Source organism: Thermobia domestica, chromosome 12 (genome assembly GCF_964235325.1).
Source record: "Thermobia domestica chromosome 12, izTheDome1.hap1.1, whole genome shotgun sequence".
Taxonomy (NCBI): Eukaryota; Metazoa; Arthropoda; class Insecta; order Zygentoma; family Lepismatidae; genus Thermobia; species Thermobia domestica.
The window spans coordinates 217,010,760-217,036,444 of NC_137465.1; the positions used below are offsets into that span (position 1 = coordinate 217,010,760).

Below are 25,685 nucleotides of genomic sequence, written 5' to 3' on the forward strand. Positions count from 1 at the left end.
CGTCGTGAGTGGGAAAAGATGTGAGTATCTTTATTACGTTAATTTACGCTATATTATTAAATCTTGTAAATTAAATCTTAATTTAGCCAAATATGAAATAAAAATAAATGATTTTTGGAATTCTTGCTTTGTATGTATGTTATAGTATTGATTAATTCATATCGGACTTCCGAAGGGAAACATCAAAGCAATTTAATGACCGTGACCAAGCACGTAGCCAAGAGGCGGGGGCCCGGACCCCCCCCCCCTTCGAGACCACAAATGAAAAAAATAAGGAAGGATGAAACAAAATGAAATGAGAAAAAGAATGTTCAGTGTTAAAAATAATAATAAAAAACTACTGGAAGATTTTGTTTACTCTTTCTTATGAGGAAATTTGTATTACTTGCAATACATGGTGGCGAGGTGAGCGAGATATCCTGGAAGAGTTAGGGAATTTGAAATTTCCAGAAAAGTTACGGAATTTTCAGAATTTCTGCTACTAGTCAGGGAAATTTCAAGCTTCCGAAAGCACAGTGCCGTTGTGCAACAGCGTGGATATTTTTCTTATCATAATTTTTCGTCATCGCATCCTTGCAGTATCAAACATGTTATTTAAAAAACAATTTTCTATTGCTCCTTTAACCTGTTATTTGGAACAGACAGTAGTTGACGGAATAATAAAAACAAACATTTATGTGGAAAGAAAGTTCTGTTAACATTTGATTCAACAGAGAAAGGAACGTAGATATTGTAAAATATTTTACAAGACATTATTGAGTATATATTTTTTATAATAGTGAATATGTACTTTTTATAATAGTTGAGGTCGTAATGAAAGGAGAATTGTTGTATTTGAATATACAAAGGAAGGACGTAAATATTGCAAAATCTTTTCGATACATTTTTTTATTATTTTACTCGAGATTTCTTCATAGTTTGTTATTAAAATATTTACCAACATATCCTCATTTTATTGTCCTAACTAACCAATATATATTGATAGTAAAGTAGTTTAGATTGATCGAGCTCCTGGGCCTTCAGAATTTCATGTCAACCCCCCCCCCTTCCGTCGTTACGAAATCCTGGCTAAACAAACCAATGTATGTTACAGTAAAATAGTTCGAGCCCCTGGTGTGATGACCACAGTATTTTATGTCCTGGACCCCCCCTCCTTCACGAAATCCTGTCTACGTGCCTGCCGTGTTTATAGCGACAACTTCCAGTCACGACCCCTCTTCAGTTTTATTAGAAAGAGAAAAGAAAGAGTGAGAAAGAAGAGAAAAAGGTAGGAGAAAGGAGAAAAGGAGGAAGAGGAAAAGAAGAAATGAAGAAATGAAGAAGGAACTAGAGATAAAGGATTACTGGATAATGATGGAAGTAGGGTACTTGGACTTGAATAGTTATTAAAAAGGTGATTCATATTCGAAGATTATTACTTGAGGATCAATTCTGAAGTGATCCCGAAGAGACACATGTTCTCTCATACTACCCCGACCTGGATCCAGGCAACTGTACAAGTGGGAGTTGCCTTAATCCAGCCCAGGTGACGAGAAGTTTTAATTTAATTGTTTGTCTATTATTTCGAAATATTAAATAACCTATATCCAGTATCTGAATATTCATAATGGAGATCGAACATACATTTGAATCAGCAAAGAAAAAAATTAAAGTAATGTATATATTTTCCACAAATAGAAGTTTTGAGATTTCTTAAAAACTGTTGTTATTCAAGCTCATCCTGTTAGTTTGGCTTTTCTCCCAGAGCCGATTTAGACTACTTTAGAACTAGTTATCTTTCATCACCCCCGTCATACACTAATACATATAACATGCTATTACCCATTTATTATGAACACTATCATAGTAAATCAATATTAAATGCTACCACCTTAAAACTAAATTTATCATTCATTCACACACACTCACATACATACAGGACAGCGTATCGACATGGGTGAAAATAGTTTAAAGAAACCATCTAACTACAATTGGCGTACATTTATTACATCTATTAGGAAATTAAACACAGAATTTTATAAACATGCAATAAATATACATATTAATATATCAATCCACATACGAAATTAAACAATAGCGATGTAATGATATATATATATTAACAGTCAGACAAAAAGAAAGATAAAAAATTATATTTTTATTTAACTTTTGGTAAATATGATATAAGTCTGTGAAAAATTACAATCTACAATATGATGAGTGAACGGAAAACACGAGGTGAGGGTTAGAAACGAGTCTTTATCTCATATATGAAAATTTTTAAAGTAATTATACGAGTCCTCTCTCATAGCTCTAGACGAGCTATAATATCATACGTATTATCAAAGCACCCTTTCTGGTGTCCATACACTTAACTTTATTTCATCTTTATACACACACATGAAATTATGTTTACTCATTGTAACTGACACATATTCTGTCCAAGAAGTATTTATCGATACATTTCTTCCATTTCTTGGATATAAAGAGCAAAGTTTCGTCACTAATGTCACGGTGACTATGTTACTTATTCGGTCATTCCACTTACTATCTCATTCACTGACTATCTTTCAGTCAACATCAAGTTGTATTACCAGATACACATATTTGTTGTTAGATTCACACAATGTATAAATGAACGAGAATTTTCCAAGTCCAGAAGGATTTTCGTTTATATCGAGAGCACGATTACTGAGCTGGAAATACTGGTCAGGTTTGAGGATTCGTATAGAAGGGATGGAATCGAAATGTAGTTTTAAAGAAGGATTTCAGTTTACTAACTTGAGGATTAATTTAAGGATACATTAGGGTTACGATAACCTGCCTAAATCCCATGCTACATGCAGTCCCATATAACCTGCCTAAATCCCATATACCTTAATATACATATACCTTAATATACATATATTTAAACTTTCAAATCAATAACCCGACAAATTAAATTTTTAGGTTGCAACACTTCACATGAGAGAATTCGAATATATCGCAAAATTAACTAACTGACCGCACATAATGATAAAATTAATATTCTCAAGCATTTTAGTTAAACTAGGAGACATTTAATTCGCACGACAGAATATGTATAAATATATGGTTCTATAATGATAACACTACTTTTGGGCCCAAAACAACTACAACAACATTTACATTTATGGCTATCAATAGAAACAAAAGCAGAAATGACTGATAATCCGAAGGGGAATTCCGAACGAATAATGAAAAATGATAACATTTTATCGTGTACTGGACCATCGCTCGCTATTGCAATGGGTCGAAATATGATGGAGAAACGTTTCCTCAATATTCCAGATCAACGAATACCTCTACGAATCGTATCCCATGACATATCAGTAAGTAAATCAAGTTCAAATAATATATATTGAATGGTTGATATTTGTCAAGTTCAAAACTGGAGATGGGAAGGAATACAAAAAAAACTTGGAGAAAAAATAGAGGGATAAATACAGAAGAGAAAGAAAGAAAAAGAAAGCGGCGCACCAAAGGAATAAGCTAGGACACTAAAACTACAAAGATAAGTGGTCGAATTTCGACGTACAATCAACAGCCAAATATAATTTCATATGCCGAAAAACGTGGACTACTAAAGTGCGTAGCCTACTGGGGAAGACTTGTTGCCAAGAAGCAAGTTTGTGTCTTGTAAATAAAAACTTCACAAGTCATTTCTTGTGAAATTATTATTCAGTAACCGTCATCCGATCCAAACCAACAAGGGAAAGAAAAGGGAGAGGAGCATGGCGTCATTACCCTAAATTTTGAAATTTCTAAACCAATAAATAAATACCGGACCCCTCAGAAAATAAGAAGAGTTCTGAGTAAATTATGGAAAACTAGACTAAAGTCGATAAAATAGAAGAAACACTAACAGGAATTTGCCAAAATTAAAAAAAAATTAAAATAAAATAAATTTTGTACTAGCGAGTTGTCTGCCAAATCTTGCTAGTAGCTCCCAAGTCTGCAAGGGTGCCAACCTTGAGGTGTCACTTAATTTCAATCACTACCTAGTTGAAAAACTAAGGAAAATGAAAATATTTAGATGGGAAGGATCGCACCTTGGTACGGAAAAACGAGATTCTACTGTAATAAATTTCCTATATTATTCGATCCTATCCACTGTGTCACCTCTGCAAACAGCAATGAACTTAGCCTAATCACGTGACGTGGAAAAAGTTAAAGTTGCCGAGTAGTATCGCAAATATAAACTGAACGCGTATTTTTAAATTGTATCAATTCTGCAAACGGTTATTCTGTTCTGTGATTAACTGGAAAATATCCGGAATCATTTGCTATATGACCACCATTTGTATCGTCAGGCCGGATGATCAGTTAGTATGTCCGATTACTATTAAATGTCAAGCCACAAAGTGAAAATACAATCCATCATTTTTACACAACACACTATCCTCAAACAAATGTTCTCACGTAATGATTAATGTACTAATGTATTATATATATATATATATATATATACAATCAATATGTTGTAGCAAAAGTTACAACTGGGCACATATATGCACGCATGTCCTATTATTTATTCATATTCACTACCATATACATATATCATTAATATTATCATTACTCACATATATATGTTCATTTATTCATTTTCTATTACGTCGATTCATTTTTAGACACCCTGTACTCTACCATTACGCCCAAGACTGTTCAAAGCAGTGTTATTATATATTAAAATCAACAAATTATTATAGTATACTAATCACTACACTTGAGCTTGTATGAACTGACATTAGATTCTTTCAAAACAATTTACAGTATATTTCACTTTACGGCTTCGAATTATTTTGTATGCAACGAAAATTCAATATCATTAACTACATGCAATTATATTTCGGAAAACGTCAACAATGCTATCGTTTACAGAAAGCAACGGAGAGAGAGAATTTCAAACTGCAGCCTGACAACAAAATAATGCCATATAGACGAACTCCAGGTTAAGACAAAAAGCAAAGTTGACTATTATTAATAATTCGATTACTGGACTATATAAATGACTGTGCTTTTCAGAAACATTCATTTATAATGTAAATCATTTAAATACCTATCCGTATGGGCCAGAACTAATATTTACTCATAATTAATTGCAAAAGAAGGGCCATTTTCATGAATGTTGACCAGATCGTTACGTATCGTAGTAACTAAAACCTAGCGGCGAATAGTTCCCAACTCGGCACGAGGTGGCATTAATAGTACGAAAACTAACTTTGCACTAGTAACTAAAATTTTTACTTTGTCACCGATAATTATAAGAAATCTAATAAGTAATTACAGTAGAGTGTTACTGTGAATTTGAGTTGCGAATTGGTTTATCCGTTTGAATTATCTACAAGAGATGACTAATTAAACAATACACTGTCCAGAAATAAATAAATCACACTTCCACTCCTACGGTCAAATTACTAAATTACACACACTACATGCTACATCCCACAAAACTAAGAAAAAAATATTAATACATATCATTGCACATTTTAAATCATCTTATCACACAGTTCAACTATACGTAAATCAAACAAATTACTGAACTTCACCGTCCTAAACCGGCTCTATGCACTATAAAAAAGAAACGGAATAAACAGAGCCCAATGACTACAACTAATTAAATCATATTTTCCGCTTACTATGAATGGGGAAGAAAGATAGGCCCCTTTCCTGATGGGAAAAGAACCCTCACAAAAAATCGTTCAACCCATTTCCGTTGCAGCTTCGGTCAATTTAGGAGTAAATGAGAGTCCCTGTGCTAACTTACACTCATGGAAAGTTCATTTAACTATAAAGAAGACTATGAATACCGCCATGTAAAAAAAAATCACATATACTACGTATACAAACAGAAACTATGTTAGGACAGGCCTATCGTAACCTAACAGAAAGTTTTGAATATAACGGGAGTTATCAAGGGAAAACACTAATCTTCAAAACATTTTTCAAAAGATCACACACTAAGATGAATTCTGTCCATCACTATTTACGTTTACAAGCATGGCGTCGATTGGGTTGAAGTCCATATCTCACTGGTTTTTTAACTGTTTTAATGTGAAACTCCTACATTCTTGGGACTCTTTCTGCTCTCTACGGATCTATTTCTTAATTGAAACTGTTTTTACCTTATTATACTGTATTCTAGTTGAAAAATTCCAATATACATCCAGAGCAAACTGTTGTGGTGTTGCTTAATGCTTTCTAAGTAAAGAAGTGACAAGAAGCGCGCCTTAATACTAGAGCGTCGGCAATAGTTCCAATCAGAACAAAGAGTTTTGGCGGCGGAAAATATAAAGCGAATAGAAAATAGTAACAACTGGATGAAACCGGATTTTGGGAGGATATAGGCATCTCAGAGGGACAAAGGGGGTCTAAATTATTCTGCCAAATATCAGATTGGCGGATAATTTTAAAAATTTCTATCCAATTGCAGGCCTATGTTTTCGTATAGCATTAAAGTCTATAATTTCAATACTCATCCATTTGAAATGCCCATATACAGGGTTTACGATAAAATAATGTATAAATAAAGATATTCCCCGAAATATAATTCCTCCTAGATTATTCCGAACCTTCCACATTAATTCTGATTTAAGTAAAGAACAAATGAATTTACTACATGGACCAAAAATTATATATTGAAAAATCTACAGTACACAGTACGTTCAAAAAATATTGGGTCCCTCCAAACAAAAATGTCATTACCTCAATTGTAACGGTACATTACAATACTATGTGTATAATCGGGAAATGTATATGTGTGGTAAATGTCATAGGAAAAGAATTATAAGTACGAAAATTTGAATGATTAAAACAGAATGTTGCTAAATGGACAAGAAAGTTTTATTTTCGTTTTATTGTTCTTACTTACTGCTCTTTTGACATGAAATTTGCCACATACATGTCTTTGCCGATTATACACACACTAACATTATGAGAAATACCGGGCGAATCGTTATCAAATTATATTCCTGCAACAACATATTTATAGACATGCGACAATAATTTTGGACATGAGTGTACCTATATATAATTGTTATCTTTAAAACGCATGAACTTAACTGCAGCAATCGTGCTAAAAGTATTACTGTTTAGTATTTAGTTATTTCTCTATTTCCTCTTCTTTGAGATTGCGTCCATGGGTTTTCTCGGGGTATTCCCGTTTTCTCCTATATTCTCATTCCACCAATTCTTCCATCATCATTCACTTGCCTTAATCATTTTTCTCCGTTAAGTTAAAGGCGTAATCGTTGGACGTTAACCTGAAAGATTTCATTTCATTTTTCTTCTTCTTTGAGTATTTTCGACCCTTATTTATGCTATTTTCTTACTTTTTAGCAGCGAGCAAGGTTGGTAGTTATCCTCTTTGTGCGTAGCAATATAACTGAAAGTCGCTGAAACCTTACTACTGGTATTCGTATCAAAGTGTGCAGGAAACAGATATCATTAAGACAGCTGAATGTTTATTTATTTTTGAATATTTCTGAAATGCTTATGATACTTACTTAATTAGTTTTTCAAATATAGCAGGACCAACGTCTGTTACGTGTATTATACCTGTCTCTGGAAGGGAACCAAAGAACATGGCTTGAAACACAGGGCTGACCATTGACAAAATAAGTCTATGAGCTGGAATAACCTGCCAAAGACAAATAGAATTTCGTAAAATTCTTTTTCCATATAGGTTTTTAAAATTTTAATAATAATAATTATATATATATATAAAATTAGTAACAAAATACCATTTCATTGCTAATTGAATGCAAGGAACTTATATCAATATTTCGCAATAATAAATTCGCAAGAGAGAATTGGTAGAATTAGACCGCAATGGAACAGTGGATTCAGGTTATAAAAATATACAGGGTGTAACATACATGTATGGCCAAAAGTGACGAGGTGATTCCTGACATCCAATTGGGTAAAATGTCCTATAAACATGGGTCCGATGTCGCTTCGTTTTCGAGATACAGGGTGTTCAAATGTCGAGTCCCTCCAATGACTCACTATGGAAATGTTCAATATTATAGGAAAAATACAATCAAGTGGAATTGTTCCTGTGCATATACATTTATACTAACCTACAGAATGAAACTAATCAACAATTGAGGTTATTTTGTTGTCAGTGTTACCAACCAGTACATAGTGTTATGATTTCAAATAGCACCAGCGGTCCACATATTAGCATATGACTGCTGACATCAAAAGGTCCCTAAACATGGGGAAGATTTCGTTTCGTTTTCGAAAGACAATGCGTCCAAGTGCGAAGTTAATGGCTCAAGTAGTAAACAACGGTTACAACTATTGCATGTTTTCTAAGATAAGTAATTGAGAAATGTATTTGATGGAGACCACAGAGTTCGTTTATACCACATATAAACTTCAGAAGACAGTGCCCCATGTTTAGGAACGTTATGAAACGAAGCGGCATCGGACCCATGTTTATAGGAACATTTTTACTCAATTGGATGTCCGCAATCACCTCGTCACTTTTGGTCATGCATTTATGTTACACCCTGTACATTTTTGTAACCTGCCTCCACTGTTCCATTTCAGTCTAATTCTCCCAATTCTCTCTTTGTTATGTTTTAAATAGAGTACAGGTTTAGTTTCTTCTTCTAAATAGTTATTATGAGTCATATTTCCTACGTTTGGGATACAATAAAACAGTAGCACCATACAATAATTATAAACTAGCGATATCTTTAATCTCCACATTCTCAATACACTCATAAACATAAACAAGTATACATGTGTTATGATTTGGCCTATCTTTTTGGTTATCTACAATAAACAAACGTAACTTATTATTTTCTTGTGAAGTATTTGATGTTTCTAAATTTAATTTATTCTTTCAAAGCTTGCAGTTTTACCAGCATTCGGAGTTTTTCAATCTTCTTTATTTCTAATGTTTTTTTGACTTTTCTTTTAATCATCGCCATCTTTCAGAATCTGTCTTGATATTTTGAGATGTTATTCATAGTTTACTGGGGGGAAAAATCCTGCCTCTTCTGTTAAATACAGCAATTTCCCTAACTTTCGACATATTTGGAAGCATTTCCTCTTTTTAATTTCCCTGACTTTCAAGGTTAGTGGGAATACTGTAATAGAATACTTATGAAAATCTATTGATCTCGGTACTATATACAATAACTGAAAACTTTCTATCTCTTATTTTAAGCTCAAATTATTTTAAGATTAAAAAGTGCACTATTTTAATCAATAATTAATTAAAACGTACATTCTATTTAGAGATGTTAACAGGCAAAATGACAAATTTAGAGATGACAAATTTTCTTTGACCAATTTTTGAAATTCTTCCATACAACAACTATTTCACGAACTACACGCCGCTCCACCTTCTAAGACGTTGCCTTAGAAACTCTCTGTTGGCAAAACATATTTCAATGAAAATCGATGAATTCCGTACATCCAATGACGATGCGTACTCGTAGAATAAAATCCCTCCAGAATATCTACTATTTAATTAATAAATATTCTAAAGAATTTTATTACCATTTCGACGATGGATACTCGAGATATTGCTCAAAATAGAGATAAACATTTGAAGACAATTTCAATTTTATTACCATTCCGACGATGGATACTCGAGATATAACTCGAAATAGAGATGAACATTTGAAGACAATTTCAATTTTATTACCATTCTGATGAGGGATACTCGAGATATTGCTCGAAATAGAGATGAACATTTGAAGACAATTTCCATTTTATTACCATTCCGACGATGGATACTCGAGATATTGCTCGAAATAGAGATGAACATTTGAAGACAATTTCAATCTTTCAGGAACACTTCCAGGTTAGTATTTTGACTTATACCATTTCACTGTTAGGAATAATGTAAGCAAATTGTATACTCTAGTTGCATATAACCAAGGATAAGGCCTTTATCAATATTTAAATCTAAACACGAGCTACAAAAACAAATCTGTTGGTATTTTATTGATCACCAATGTCACGTGAAGATCAATGTTATGGCATATGATCCTTGGGTCACTTGGCATTGTGAGATCTTCAACTTTAACATTTACAAATACCTCACTCAAGAAGTCAGTTCGTTGGATTTGATTTTAGTGTCCCTTTCAGCACAGAGTCTACATGAAACCTGAAACTACGGTTTAAGGGTTTAAGGTGGAATTCGAACCACAGTTATGAGATCAAACTTCAATGATCTCCTACCAAGAATCGAACCCGGGACCCGGCGCACAAAAGCACAGAGCTAGCCACTACACCAGCGGGAAGGGCTCTGTTTAGCAATTTAAATACCCTAAATTGTCGGCTAAAATGAGTGTAGACATTGTGATCAATAAGAATGTTGCTGCGTTCTGGAGACAAAAACTTCCGGTCAATTCTCTATGGCAATTTCTTTCTTTATTTATATATATTTCGGGACATTAGCGCCATCGATGCCCTTCACGTATGAGGGATGACGTCCCTCGGAGAGCACACTATCGGGGGAAAGAAACGATTTGGGACCTTCATGTTAGGTATCATCCCGGCATTTGCCTGGTGTTAATGAGGGAAAACTCAGGAAAACACTCTAGATGGCTAGACTGAAAGAGCTGTTACACCTTTTCGACCGAGTGTCCCCACCGCCAATTGAATCTGGAAGCAACAGTTTCAAGATAGCACAATAGAACGTGGTGTTGACAGACAAATCATAAGGTATGGATTCAAAAAGTATGCGCTCTGTGAGTTCCATTTGTGGCGTACCCAGTGAAGTGTGTGTGCGTATATGTGTTGGGGAGACAGAACTCGTCTAAACTCTCCCTCGTAGAAGTGATTTACAAAATGGACTTTGCTTACATGCAGTAGGTTCCATTTGTGATATCTGGTGTTACAAAGTTTTAGAAAGAATTAAAAGAATGTAATTTGGATTTACAATTAAATTCACACAAACACACATACATGCAAAAAGGTACTGTGCATGTTCATAAGAGCTTATTTTCTAGAAGCTCTGTCTTTACCTCTACACAAAATTTCAGAAAATTTGTTATATAGTGCATTCCTTGCCTTTTTGAGCTGTTTCTTGCTAAAACTTTTGCATATTGACCAAGCGTCCTGAAACAACATGGGGGCTATCTGAATTAAGAGATACTAAACCCCGGTTCAGAAAGCCAAAAATTATGGATCTTGGATGCCGATGGGTTAAACATGCATTATCTAGCTGAACGGGCGCCATCTCGCTGGCTAACGTCCTTCATCGACTGAAGTGAAAGACAGTTTACTTTAGTATTTCCATCTATCAGCTTATTAAGTATTTCAATATTATGTAACTAAAGAAAACCGAAAAGAATTTGCCTGTAGGCTTTTAGATGATGTGTGGTCACTTCAGCTTCCAGTACTATATTTTTTACCTTCTCAGGCCAGTACATGTAATGCTGTATGCTATACACTACCAAAACATAATAAACATAAGCGTACATGAAGACAAGGTCTTTTGAAATTTTTGGTGAGTACAGAAGTGGATTGTTCACATTGCACGCGTAATTTTGACTCCGATTCTCCCCTGTAAACAAACAGCCTGGCTGCTGACTTCCCAATTAAACCACAACCAATCAATCAATTCAGTTTGATGAAATCTTCCTCTGCATTACACTGCATGAGTTTTCGTAAGATTCTTTATTTATCCTGTATTCGACAGACATCTGGAGCAGCATTTATCATACAATCACTGTAAATTTTAGGCGTTCATAAACAACACTGTACACAGTCACATGGGCGCTATCCATAATAGCAGCTATTTCGTCTGTCAACACACACCATGACCTCAGCTTACATTTCGAGCTCATCCATGAGCTTTCGAGTTCCTTTGCAACCATCAATTAAAAGACCTGTCATATTTTCCTAAATTATTTACTGATTTAACTAGTGATACACAATAACAAATGAAAATATGTCAACCTAATCTTTTTTCTTTTTTTTGAATAATATACCCACATGTTTAACTCAAATTTGGAATTAATTGTATATATTATCTTTATATTACGCTATAAACATCTACATTTTGAACTTTATTCATTGTAACTCAAAAACTACCGATACTATCATAAAGAATTGGATTTTAATCCTTCCTCACATTATGTGTCAATAGCCGAATTTAACTGAATTAAAATTAATGTCAGAAGCAAAAGGATACCTTTTCTTGCACTCCATCGCCCACAATAAACTGTACATCTGTAAACAAGGATGTTGTTATAATATACTCTAGTTTCTCCCTCCATTTCATCTTTTGGTTCTGCCAATCTACATCAGATGTATTCATGATTACCCTGAAGAAATAAATTACAATATTTAGTCATCTCGTTGGATGTACAGCAATTTTTAATGAAAACGTACTATCTATGTTTAACATGAGAGATATAACGGTTTACTTTTCACCCAACACTCGAAATAATTGTTAAAAAGTTATAATTACTTCACTAATTTCCCTCTTATTGTGTCCTAAATGATTTGCGCTAAGCGATATGAAAATATCTCACTTGTCAAGATAAAATTAAATGGGTCATCAGAAGTAATTGTAGAAGAAAAATTACAATTCTTTTACGATTTGCATATTTATACGGAGTCCGGATGTATGGCATAAAAACTAGTGCAAGAATGCAAACCAACCTGTGCTAGGTGGCAGATAAAAGCACAAATTCCATCTAAGCTAGTCTGAGCAGGTCGAAGCTGGGGGTAGGGGGCGAGCGGGTGCGTCAGTGACGATGGGTAGACACGTAAACGAGTATAGTGAAAACAAGAGGGTGTTGGCAATGATATGACTTGCTATAGCACTTGTCATAGTTTCATACTAACAGCGTTTCACTTGTAAATATAAAACACAGCTTCTGTACACTGTTCAGAAATACGTCACCGGTGGAAAATAGTATTTAATACAATTGTGTTTCGTATGCACTCTTTATTTTATCCGTTGTAAAGCACTTGTAATGATTTTACACTTATAAATCTAAAATACAGGTGTATTACTTTGTATTTTATTCTATCGCCTGCAGAAATTTGTTCTTTATAAATAAGTCTTTTCATGCATAATACTGAATTTTATCTATAAATCTTCCAGAATGTGATGCGCCAGAAGTACACCAGCACCAAGTATATTTTGGTACTAACATATATATCTGATTGTCAGAACTTGTATCAGATTTCATCAAATGCTGACAGAGGTCATAGGGTAGAATACTCCGATGTTCCATTTGTTTTGAAAACCACAGCTGACCCCTTTTCATTTAGAGAGAAATATATATTAAAATAAATAAATAGATAAAAAATATCAGAGGGAATGAAGGAACTACTTTTAAGTTTGTGTTTAGCAACTTGAATTTTATGCAAAAAATTAACACACCAAACTTTCTTATAGAGAAAAACTCTTATTACGTACGTTTAACAGTTAACATTGAAATTGGGGAAAAATAGAAACTTGAATTTAAAAAAAAAAAAATCAACACAATTTCATCGAATAATGGACATTTAAAATATTAAAATAGGGAATAATTTATCATATTATAAGTTATTTAGGTAATTTGAACCAAAGTAAGCAATTGTCTCATGGGCACACAATTAAAATAACTGATTTTACATCGACGAATTACTTTGCTATAGAGATAATCAAGAGGCCACGTAATGTGAGAAATGTAACGGCGAAGTTTATCAACCATTCAAGTGGTTCATTGGAGCAATAAATTGAGTGTTGCTTCTTCTTTTTGCTGTTAGTAAAGTACGCTTTTTTTTTAATTCAAGGACTGAAAAATTGTTATATGAGTCCACGAACAAATGTAACAGTCACATATGAAAGATGATGATAGTGATGATAAGGAGTCACCGAAACATACAAGATTAAGTTATCAAAACAAAGGCTTAAGAATACAAGATAGTATTTCATGATTAATGTGAATCCTACCAGTTCATTTAGAAATTTCAGTAATGTTTAGAGTTCTTTATTGACATCGCATATCGATTTCGACTACCGCCCGACGAGCAGTTGTCTCCTGTTTTTCTCGATAATAGTAACTCAATTTTTAGCAGTGAAGATATATATATATATATATATATATATATATATATATATATATATATATATATATATATATATATATATATATATATATATATATATATAACTCCATGGATTTACAGTTTAAAGTCCGATACTTCCACCAGAAATCAGATCCAAGTCTATGCCGACGACTTCTTTATGATCTCATGAACATTCTACATTACGATTACGAGTTGTGTTGACAGTAAACTCACGTGGGAAGAACATGTCAATAAACTTTCGAAAATAACATTTCAGATACATCACCAAGTTCTAATATTAAGTATGAATGTTGTATGTCGTTCTGCTATGCTACGTTTTATTTTTTTCACTAAATATGGCATAACTTGCTAGAGATCATCAATTAAGTTAACAAAAATATTCCTGATGCAAAAGGGAATAATTAGACTAAATATAAACGTCCCTCGACGAACTTGCTCTAAGAAACTATTTTCCACATTAACCCTTTTGACATTCCCCTGTATTTATATTTAAGAAGTGTTACGGTTAGACAGAAAACATAAATATTTATTAAATAGTGATATATTTCATCTTTTTATTAGATATAATGAAAATTTTTCATATAGTGGGGCATACGCATTATAGTGAACTCAAATGTACGCAAAATCATCAATATTTTATAATAAGTTGCTTTCACACATTGAGAGCGTTATACGCTAGCTACTGATGAAAGTATTTTCTATACTATTAATTTTTGTTGTCAGATTAAAAATATACAGGCAATTCCACTTGTTAATAAACCTTAGCCATTGTTAATAATGACAATATATTATTATCATTATTAATATAATACATTTGGAACATTTATTATTATAATTGTTATAAAAATATGTGGATACATAATGTAGCAGTTACGTTGTTTTTTTCTAATAAGGTATTGTTCCAAATACTATTTTGTATTAATTATATATTACTGTATTATATACTGGTATTGTTAAATGTGTTTTTGTATTGTTCTACGCATTACTATCAGGCCCATGACAGTCAAAGGGAATCCGGAAGTACACTGTTTTAGTTCATAACTTTCACTGCGAGAGCGAGAGCGATGTCGATAGTGTCGCTCCGTCTCGCATGCTAATACTCACTTGTTTAAGAATGTGTCCATCTTTTTCTGATAAGAACCGATTCCAAGATAGATCTTTTGGTGAGAAGTATATCTTGAGCCGTCTTGTCTCAATGTGTTTACAACTGATTTCATATTTATAATTAAATATCCGCTTATTTTATAATATGTTGCTTGTTGTATTATGTATGTGACATTCTTTAAAGCAGTATGGATGACTTGCGGCTGTGTCATTACCGATTGGAAAGAAGTGCTGCTACATGTTTTAGTATTTTCCAGAAAATAGGTTTGTTACATTATAACATTATAGGGTAAATAGTTAAAAGTTTCAGTGTTCGAATATCAATATTCACAAATAATAGTTTTACTAACTTTTATCTAAAATTAAAATTTTGTTGGATTTACGTTCTGTGTGTTTAACGAAGTAATTGAGTAGCAAAGATACACGTAGGCCTATATGTGACTGACTGAACTTTTTTCGTTATATATACATAAATTTAGCAATACTTAACATGTTTGTATAAGAGCAGAGTGAAAGATAAGTGTAAATTTAACCAAAAAAAGCTGTGGAACTACAAAATGAGTCCTGTTACCCACCTTCATGTACAGATTAAGAATAGGTGAACCAATCTAAAATCTTCGTTTAGTTGAATTATACTTTAGTGTCCCTTTCGGGGTATGTTTAGTACAAGGGGTCCAGAAGCACGTAAAAAACACAAAATTTACAGGAAAAATGAGTAATGCAAGTACTTAGACGTAACATAACGTAATCAAATCTAACCTAACCTACCATAAACTAACTTAAGCTAACCTGAACTAACCTAAACTAACGCAATATTACTAGAAATAAGCGAAATTCTATCATTTTTTGGAAAATTATGCGGGACTCCTACACTAATATAACACAAGCTAAACTAACCTAATGTAACCTAAACTAGCCTAACCTAACTTAAACTAACCAACCCTACCCTAAACTAACCGAATGTGAACAGAAATTGCCAAAATTATAACATTTTTTAGAGAAAAGAGCTGGACCCCTTCTGCTAAACATAGGCCTCCCTTTCAGTACTGGGATTGAGTATAGCCCGCTCCCCCCAGTGATTTTTAACGAATCATAGTGATTCTAACGATTCATATTAGTTCATAATGAATCGGAATCGCATGTTATAAAGATGTAAGATGTAAATCTTGTGATAAGGAAGCTTTAGTATAAGTAGTAGTAGTAGCGGTAGTAGTAATAGTAGTAGTAGTAGTAGCGGTAGTAGTAGTAGTAGTAGTAGTAGTATTTAATAGCAATAGTAGTAGTAGTACCAGTAGTAGGAACGGGTTAGAAGTTCCGGAGGGGTTGGTTGGGTTCTGTTCTCTATATAAGTACAATAGAAGTAGTAGAAGTAGTACTACTATTACCGGTAGTAGTAGTAGTAGTAGTAATAGTAGTAGCAGTGATAATAATAATAATAGTATTAGTAGTAGTGTAGTAGTAGTAGTGACTCTACCAGTTCCGGTGACAAAGAACTGGGGGGAGCGGGCTATACACAAACCCATTACTGAAACTATATGAGATTCAGACCTTCAATTTAAGGTGGAATTTGAACCAACGTAATGCGTTTATATTTCAATGTACTTCCTGGAAGATTAGGATTCGATTTCAGGCGGGAGCTCATGTGGTTTGGATTCCACGTTAATCAATATGTCAACGTCTCATGTAGCCTCGCTGCTGCACGGGAGTTAAGCAGAAAATCAACTCAACTCATTGAATGTACTTCTATCGCAAGTCGAACCGAAGAACATGTGCACTAAAGGTGTGCATGTGAGCTATTTGACCAGTGAAGAAGGCATATAAAAAGTAATTACATATATACCCTGCGTTTGATTAAACTGTATTGTTAGTACCTTGAGAAGTTGCATTTTATAACGGCAAGTTTGAATTGGGAGCACAATTATTATTGCTGCAAATGCATTTTCTGGGCAAAATGACTCATATTGTCTAGAATAGGGATGGCCACAAAGTTCCGGTTCCGCGAGGAATGGGTTCTCGGAGATCCGGTTTTCAGAACCGGTTCCGGACATGGATCCGAAAACCCGGTTCTAGAACCGGATCTTAGGAACCGGTTCTAGACCTGGATCCGAAAACCTGGTTCCAGAACCGGATCTTAGGAACCGGTTCCAGACCTGGATCCAAAAACCCGGTTCCAGAACCGGATCTTGGGAACGGGTTTCAGATCTGGATCTGAAAACCCGGTTCCAGACCTTGATCCGAAAGCCCCCAAAGACCCGTAAAACACCCAAAGGAGGCACAGAGTTCACCTTCAAAACACTGCAAAGAGGACCATGCGCTTGTGCCCTCCCCGCCCAGACCCGCTTGTGCCCCCACAAAAAATGTTGGTCCACCAGTGGGTGTTTAGCCAAATGAGTTGGCCAGTTTGCCTATTTAGCCAATGAGTTGGCCAGTTACCCAGTTTATTTAGCCAAATATAACAAGCGGCCGCCGCCTGGGCGCCTGCCTGTCAAAGAAAATGAAATGAAATCTTTGAGTTTTACGTCCCACGGTTATGCCGATTAGGCTAAAGGAGACGGTGATGATGAGTAATGAATGTAATGGTGGAATGAAGAAAGTGGGAGGAAACGGGAGAACCCCAAGGAAACCACGCACACGGTGTTTGTCCATCACAAAGGCGCCTGCCTGTCGATTCCATCATTTCATCTAGCACACTGTTCACAGCCTGCCAGCAGCTCGGGTTTAGCGTAGAAATGGTCACAAATTTTCGGTTCCACGGAACCGGTTCTGCGAGGAACCGGTTCTTGAAGATCTGATTTTCAGAACCGGTTCCGGACCTGGATCCGAAAAACCGGTTCCGGAACCGGATTTGTTCAGACCCGAAAACCGGTTGTGGCCATCCCTAGTCTAGAAGCAATCGTACTGCTGGAGTGTTGCAAATTAGCATATGGAAATTAGAGGTAATATACTATTTATATGCCCCGGGCGCCGGATTGGAAAGTCGCAAAATTGGGCAAATATTTGGGACAGTGGTTTGGTTTGATTGGTCAGGGAGGATCTAAGGCGAGTTCTTGCCCCGGGAGTCAACTAGCGTATTTCCGTCGCTGCGTGGCTTGTACACGTGATTCTAGCCGCGGGTTGTGAACTTCGCTCTCTTGTCGAAACACCTATTTGTTACACACACAATAATATTATCATTCTATCACAGGTGTGAACATTACAGCCTTCAGCTCATTTCTTTTTGAACACTCCTTATATATAATTTACGCATATGTCATACCTGTAAGGAAAGGGGAACCGAAGCAAATTTCAGCAATCAAAAGTCATTCCCTAAGACAGAAGACGTTCTGTTTCTCTCTGAGCGTTATTTATCTTCAAATATGACCTAGTACTGAAAGAGTACATGGAACATAATACCGGTACCTATAATGGTTATATGACAGTACTGTCAAGAAGTGAGAGAATTGTTGCTTTAGCTTGGTACTAATGGAGGTTACGTGAAATGCAAAAAGTTGATTTAAAAAAAGTGTGCAAAAACAAGTACAGATAGAACTAATGCTTACAAATTAGGTTAAATAAACTTAAATATTTTAAACAAAATTTAGTGTAAATAACGCATGTTCTCTGACAGGAGTCCTAAGTCTTCGTGTTATTTGTTAGAGATCGGGCTTTGCATGTTTCCAGCTAGTTCACGGAAACAATCCACTCGTTCAAGCAACTTAATGAAGAAATATAACTACTACTTAATTAATTTGAAACGAATTTTGTTTTTAAAAAACATAGTATTCATCAGGCTTTGAAAAACAAAATCCACATGAGTCCTTGTGGGTATTTTTGGTTTAAATTGATTTTGTGAAAGTTTCTTTGCGACGGTAATGTTAAAATGTGAATCTGTAATATCATATACAATAACTTGTTTCGGGGAATGAGTGGTTCAGTAGTAGATCTCTCGCCTGTGGCGCATGGGGTATTTGGCTCGATCCAGCCCAGCCAAATGGACTTTGCAGTGGACAAACATCATGCTTATGGCTTTTCTCGGTAATCTCCCGTTTTGTCATTCCACTATCATCCACCGTCTCTTTTAGCCTTGATGGATAATTATGCAACATTAAATTGAAAAAGATCTTCAGCTCACGAGCTGGAGTAGTAGGTAGCGAACGCACTTTTGTTGCACCGCTAGGAGTTCTTGGTCAGATTCCTGGTTGTTCGGATTCAAGAACTATCAGTTCACGTCGGATATAATTTTAGTGCTAGAAAAAGAACTGAAACTTCAACAAATAAATGCAAGACTGTTTTCTGTTTACTGATAGAAGAGGCTTCAAGATGCTGGTTATGTGTTAGGGGAAACTTTTATGAAGAGCAATAGAATAGCAGTGTGCAGCGATCTAAACAGACAGTGATAGTGTAAAATAGTTAGCCTCTTATTTCCAATGAGGCCAAATTGTTGGTGTAACGAAAGTGCTATATGTGTTGAGTGTATTGTGAGGGGGGGCCGCGGTGGCTCAGTGGTAGAGCGTTCACCTCTGGTGCTTGGGGTCGCGGGTTCGATCCCAGCCCCCGCCACGTGAACTTTGTGGTGGACAAACACCGCGTGCGTGGGTTTTCTCGGGGTTCTCCCGTTTCCTCCCACTTTCTTCATTCCACCATTTCATTCATTACTCATCATCACCGTCTCCTTTAGCCTAACCGGCATAACCGTGGGACGTAAAACTCAAAGATTTCATTTCATTTTTGTATTGTGAGGATCATGCCTAAGATAATTACTGCCAACAAAACTCACGGCAAAAACACGTTGGCGAAAAAGAACAGAGGTTGGAATGAAGCCCCCTGTTACAGGCACTGCCGAACATTAAAGCTGATTGTCACTTAGAACTGTCGTTCGACTGTGATGAAAGTGACCCAAGGCTGTGAGCACCAGTTCTCACAGCCTATGTCGAAATCATTCCGCCCCGAATTGCATGATAGGGACATAATGTGTTTGTTGCACAACTGAAACTGTTGATAAGGGACCATAAAGCTTTAGCACACGCCTATGTTGACGCGAATATGCAGCATTGACTGCTGATGTCTGGAAACGTGTTATATGGTTGGATGAGTCTTCGTTCATTATATTTCAAATCACGATCGTGTTTATGTGGTCAGACACCAGAGAAGCGTATAATATGCAGTGTCTCCACCCAACCATGAAACATGGTGGACACTTTGTGACCATGTGGGAGGCAATATCTTGGCTTTTATGGGGTTCTATGTTGACGATTACCGGTCTCGCCCTTGCTCTGATTATGATCCGATTTTGGGGGACCGTTTGTATCCTATGCGCGGGATGGTGTTTCCGGTCAATTATGCCATATTCCAGGATGATAATGCGCCCATTCATACAGCTGAAGCTGTTGTGTCGTGATTTGAGGAACATGTAGATGAAATTGAACAATACCCCTGGCCCGCCGAATAATGGACTAATACCGTCCGACGTAGAGAGAACTACACGCAGAATGATGCAGTATTCCACTCTTGCTAATCACCTCATCTATGACTCCATTAAGTCACATCAGAGCTGTTCTAAGGGCGAAAAGTAGTGCAGCTCTATAGTAATCTAGTAAGTTACATTTTTTCAGGTGTTCCATTGAATTGATACGTATCTGTATATCAGTATTCCTTTGTCATCAAGCGCGTACACAACTTCAAGACGGGAGACCCGGGTTCCACTCCCGGTGAGCTCATGTGGTTCTAATTCCATGTTAAGCAGAGGTGCATGTCTCATATTGAATAGATGTTGAAAGGGACATTATGCCCTGATCCAACCAACGAAATAACACAGTAAATATTATTCATCAAATATAAAAACATGTACGAACCCAGGGTGCAAAATTTAAAAATCAGATGCACTCGACAATCAAAAAATGATGGTCGCCAGTATCTCTCATTTACAAATTATGAGAGCCCCCCCCCCACGGCCTTTGGTTTGAGAAAGAGACAATTAGATTCAGTATAATTAATTTTGAATTGGACAATTCATATACATGTTAAAAAGTATCTTAAGACTGCACGTTTGTGTAACGTTCTCTTTGTACTGAAGTACCAGTTGTCGATTGCAGTGATAACGGTATCTCATGCAAATATCAATTTTTTAAAAATGTTTTACTTTACACCGCTTGACTCATCAAAAGGGCCCGGGTCAATATTGTTCCGCGACAAATGGACCCTAGTCAAAAGGGAATTGCGTCAAACGGGCCCCGCGTCAAAAGTGCCCTTATCAAAAGGTATCCGCAACAATAGGGCCAAATCAAAACGCTCCTCACCAAAAGGACCCGGGTCCAAAGAGTTCCACGACAAAAGGGTCCGCTTCAAAAGGGCCCGTGTCAAAAGGGCACGAGTCAAACCAGCCCCGCGTCGAAAGGGCCCAGGTAAAATGACTCCGCGAAGAAAGGGCCCGAGTCATAAGGGCGCTGCGTCAAAAGGGCCCGAGTCGAAGGGGAACTGCATCAAACGGACCTGGGTCAAAAGGGGCCCCGCTACCAAAGGGCACGAATAAGAACGACCATGAGTCAACGGCCCTGGTTGAAAGGGCCCCGCATCAAAAAGGCACATGTCAGAAATGGCCCGGGTCAAAAGGGCCCGGTAAATAGGTTCCACGGGTAAAAAACTTGAGATCAAAGCAAGAGTGGAGATGAGGCATGCACAAGAGGATAGTGTACCCTTAGTAAGTTGAAGTGTTTGTGAAAAGAAGGAAAAATATCTGTGGTTATTAGTAACAAATAGGAAAATTGAGTGGTGATATTAGTTTTGTTTGCTTGTTGATTGTTCTGCAACAATCGCTATCGCTTAAGTCGTTCTCCATGAAAGTTTGCTTGCACTCTCGTATTTCGAAGTTGGTTTTCTCGTGACATAGCCCAATCCAACTTTATCTATTGTTGACTTTCCACTTAGTTCTAAAATTCCATTTTTACCCCTGGATCAAAGTATAGTATAAAAATATTCTGTGAAAAAGATTAGATTAATTTTACTCTGAGAAGACATGTGGATCTATATACAGGGTTAGTGAAAAGTATTGGGACAGAACAATATAAAGGACATGCGTGGACGGAGGAAAAATAAATGTTACATACATGTTGGTATTATTGCAAAAACTGCATTGATTTGGATTGTGGTCACCATGGAAAGTATCTTGAATTGGTGTATTCAAGCCTAAGCATATCACACAATATTGTTTTAAATGTAAAAGGTTATGATTTTACACTTCAGCTTAGGCTTGAATATTCCCACAAATGAGAATGTGAATCATTTTTGACATATCATCTGTTTGAGAGAGTGTGCTATGTTTAACATATGTATGTAATAGAAAAATGTATCATGATAGGGCAGTAACAAAGAGACGCACAGATAGAGGAAAAGGAAATGTTACAATTTGGCATTGGTGTAGAAACTGCGTTAAATGATTTAGTGTACATCATGGCAGCCATCTTGAATGCCGCATATTGTATACTAAACAATATTTTTAAATAGAAAGAGGTATGTTTGTCACATAAATTGATGCTAGAATCTTCCTACAAACTACATTTATTGTCCGTTTCAAAAGCATCGGAGTCTACGTTTATTATTTCCGAAAATACGCCACTATCATAAGAACCACGGCTTGTCGCGGTGGTATTCATAACCAAAAGCTCAACTAAAAAGAGGAAGTGAATCCTAAGCAAACTACAAGGATGTTGAAACAGTCATACAAACTTCAACTGGCTAATAGAAAAAGGAAAAGAAATATAGTTACATGTTTTTGCCTTTTGAGTACTCATTTCTTTTTAGGGCATATATACTTGACACAGCATGTCAATTATATTACGCAATACGTGACCTGTGCGCATGAAGGTGAAAAATATTCGTGAAAAGTAAACAGGAGGTACTAGTTGCATGCTGCACTTGGTTTCTAACAGTCAACTGCGTGTTCTACTGCCGGAACTGACCTTGATAGGTGCGCCTTTACTGGACGTGTTGTAACAAGAGGGCAACTATAATTACCCATGGGTCTCTTGCAGCTATACAGCGAGCTGTGTGCGTTCTGTGCAGGGGCGAATCCAGGGGGGGCGATCGCCCCCCAGAAGAGGAAAATTTCTTATTTTATATATATAAATAAAACCCATCCCAAAGTTTGGAACCCTTAAAAGTAGGAGTATGACAACCCCCCCAGAAGTCGGTCCTGGATCCGCCCCTGTTCATAGTCAACGTAAGGTATATATGAAAGTTCAGTATCTTACGTCAGAATACATAGTTTGTTGAACGTTACTCCGCAATTTACTTAATGAACATTGTAGGTTTTATTTGTTTTTTTAGCATGAAAGAAACACATGGGTTTATCTCACATTTTGCTTAGATAGCCGCTTGAAAGTGGTACGTACTAGTCATATACTATTTATGGAGATATTCGTGACGGGATTTACGTTCATTCATTGATTTAGTTCAACAAGTGATCTCTCTCCTGCTAGTTTCAATTTCAAAAATTCTTCAAAAATTTTTTGCCTGTGTAGAGGACTATCTTTAGTGTTCATGGTTCTGGAGTTCAAGTCCTAGAGGGAGCGTAGAATTTTCGATGTAGATTCAGCATTGAGAGGCAATTGGGGAACTATGATTAAAAGAGGTAGTGATATCTGTCGCCTATTTCTCAAAATTACTAGTCTAATACTTTACAAGCTATAAAAGATACGACTCTGGATTTCACAAGTTCTTGCAATTTCTGTTTCTCAAAGCTTTAGGACTTGTGAACAGGCAGGGGCGGATCCAGGGGGACGATTGGGGCAAAGTTGAAACTTTATTTTATATATAAATAAAAGCCATCCCAGAGTTTGGAGCTCTTAAAAGTAGATCTAAGTAGCAGTATTACAATCCACCGCCCCCCCAGAAGTCCGTTCTCGATCCGCCCCTGGTTCTGTGTCACTTCCTCTCTGCTCCTGGCTGTGTTTGCGAAAATATTGTTTGCTTTCCATGCTTTGGGGTAAGGGGTAAGACACCTTTGCACACCTTGGGAGAGTGGGAGGGAGTAACATAAAATGATCGATAGACGACCGATGTTAATGTAGAGTTCATAGTTTCAAGCAGTGGCATATACTGGTTTGAAGGCATGGGCTGCCACTGATCTTGTATCTTGTTATTATTATTAATGATAATAATAATAAAAGTAATATAATAATAAGTATAATCATCATAATATGCATATCAATGAACAAAAATTGGTTTGATGTGTTTTGTTTGAATTTTTGTTTCGAGACCAATAATGTTTTTCGCTGTAAATGAAATTCCACCATACCTTTGCGCAGTTGATTCGGGCCATTTTGTTTCGGAGACCTTTTGACTCGGGCCTTTTTGTAGCGGGGCCCCATTTGACCCGGACTCGTTTGAGGCAGGTCCCTTCTGACTCGGGCAATTTTGTCGCGGGACTCTTTAACCCGACACTTTTGATGAGTCAAAAGAAGGCATCATGCGCAATGCGACGGCACGGTTGCTCAACATTTCAAAAACTGCGTTCCAGAAGTGATTCCAACAATGGCGAGAGCACTGGGAGAAGTGGGTTCATTGCCAAGAGGTTATTTCTATTCGGGCCCTTTTGACTCCTGCCCTTTTGTTGCGGAGACCATTTTGTCCTGGGGCCGTTTTCACTCGGGTCGTTTTGTAGCGAGGCACCTTTTGAATCGGTCACTTTTTACGAGAGGCGTTTTGTTTCGGGTCTTTTTGTTGTGGCGACCTTTTGACCCGGGCCATTTTAACGTGGGGCCGATTTGACTCGGGCCCTTTTGTAGCGGTGCCCCTTTCGACCAGTGCCCGTTTGACGTGGGGCCCTTTTGACCGGGGCAGTTTCGACTCGGTCCTTTCTGTCTTTGTCTTTTTGTTTGGCTCTTCTGACATGGAACCGTATATATAACGCAGCAGCTGAAATGCTTGGGGCAGGGGCGGGTATGAGTAAGTCGATGATCGATCGATCCAGGGCGCAGTAAAATTAGTTACTCCACTGTTCATATCTCTTTCTTTCTCTTCTCTCGACGTCATGTCTGGAGATGAATGTTCTGACTAATAGGCTACAGCGAGGAAAGGCGATATAGGCTATCAATGATAAATGTTATGACTTTTAACTTAATATATATAGAGAATAAAACGAAAAACTCTATAACGGTCTTTTGCCCCCCCCCCCTCCCAGTTGGAAAAAGTCCTGCGGGCATTAGTGATTATGATGTAGCTTAGTTACCGTATTATATTGTTCTATACACGGAATAAATACTTATCTTTTTTTATAATAATAAGAACCTTTTTTACATTTATTACGGCCAAACGTTTAATGACAGCAAAACATATTCACGTTCAGCGTAATCAGTTTCCATTCTCAAATAATTACAGTGAGGAAAATTAAATAATTCACGCACAGATTTAGGACTTAGAAAAGTGTCCTCCGCACATGTCGTTGTAAATTCCCAAAGAGTTAAAAGCGCTAGTAGCAGTAATTAGCTCAGTCGGTCCCTATAGTCTATTAGTGAATTACATACATCTTACAGATGTATCTCTTTCTTTCC

General features: G+C 36.4%; 1 protein-coding gene across 1 annotated transcript in view; it reads right to left on the reverse strand.

Annotated features, from left to right (window-relative positions):
- Positions 1-25,685, reverse strand: part of LOC145667044 (BTB/POZ domain-containing protein 6-like) — a 53,619-nt gene that overhangs the window by 21,850 nt on the left and 6,084 nt on the right. Inside the window, exons 2-3 of the mRNA XM_081734737.1 lie at positions 12,161-12,293; positions 7,503-7,636 (exon numbers count right to left, since the gene is read on the reverse strand). Of these exons, the coding sequence (XP_081590863.1) occupies positions 7,503-7,636; positions 12,161-12,286 (260 nt within the window). The 5' untranslated portion in view covers positions 12,287-12,293. The remainder of the gene's footprint in view (positions 1-7,502; positions 7,637-12,160; positions 12,294-25,685) is intronic.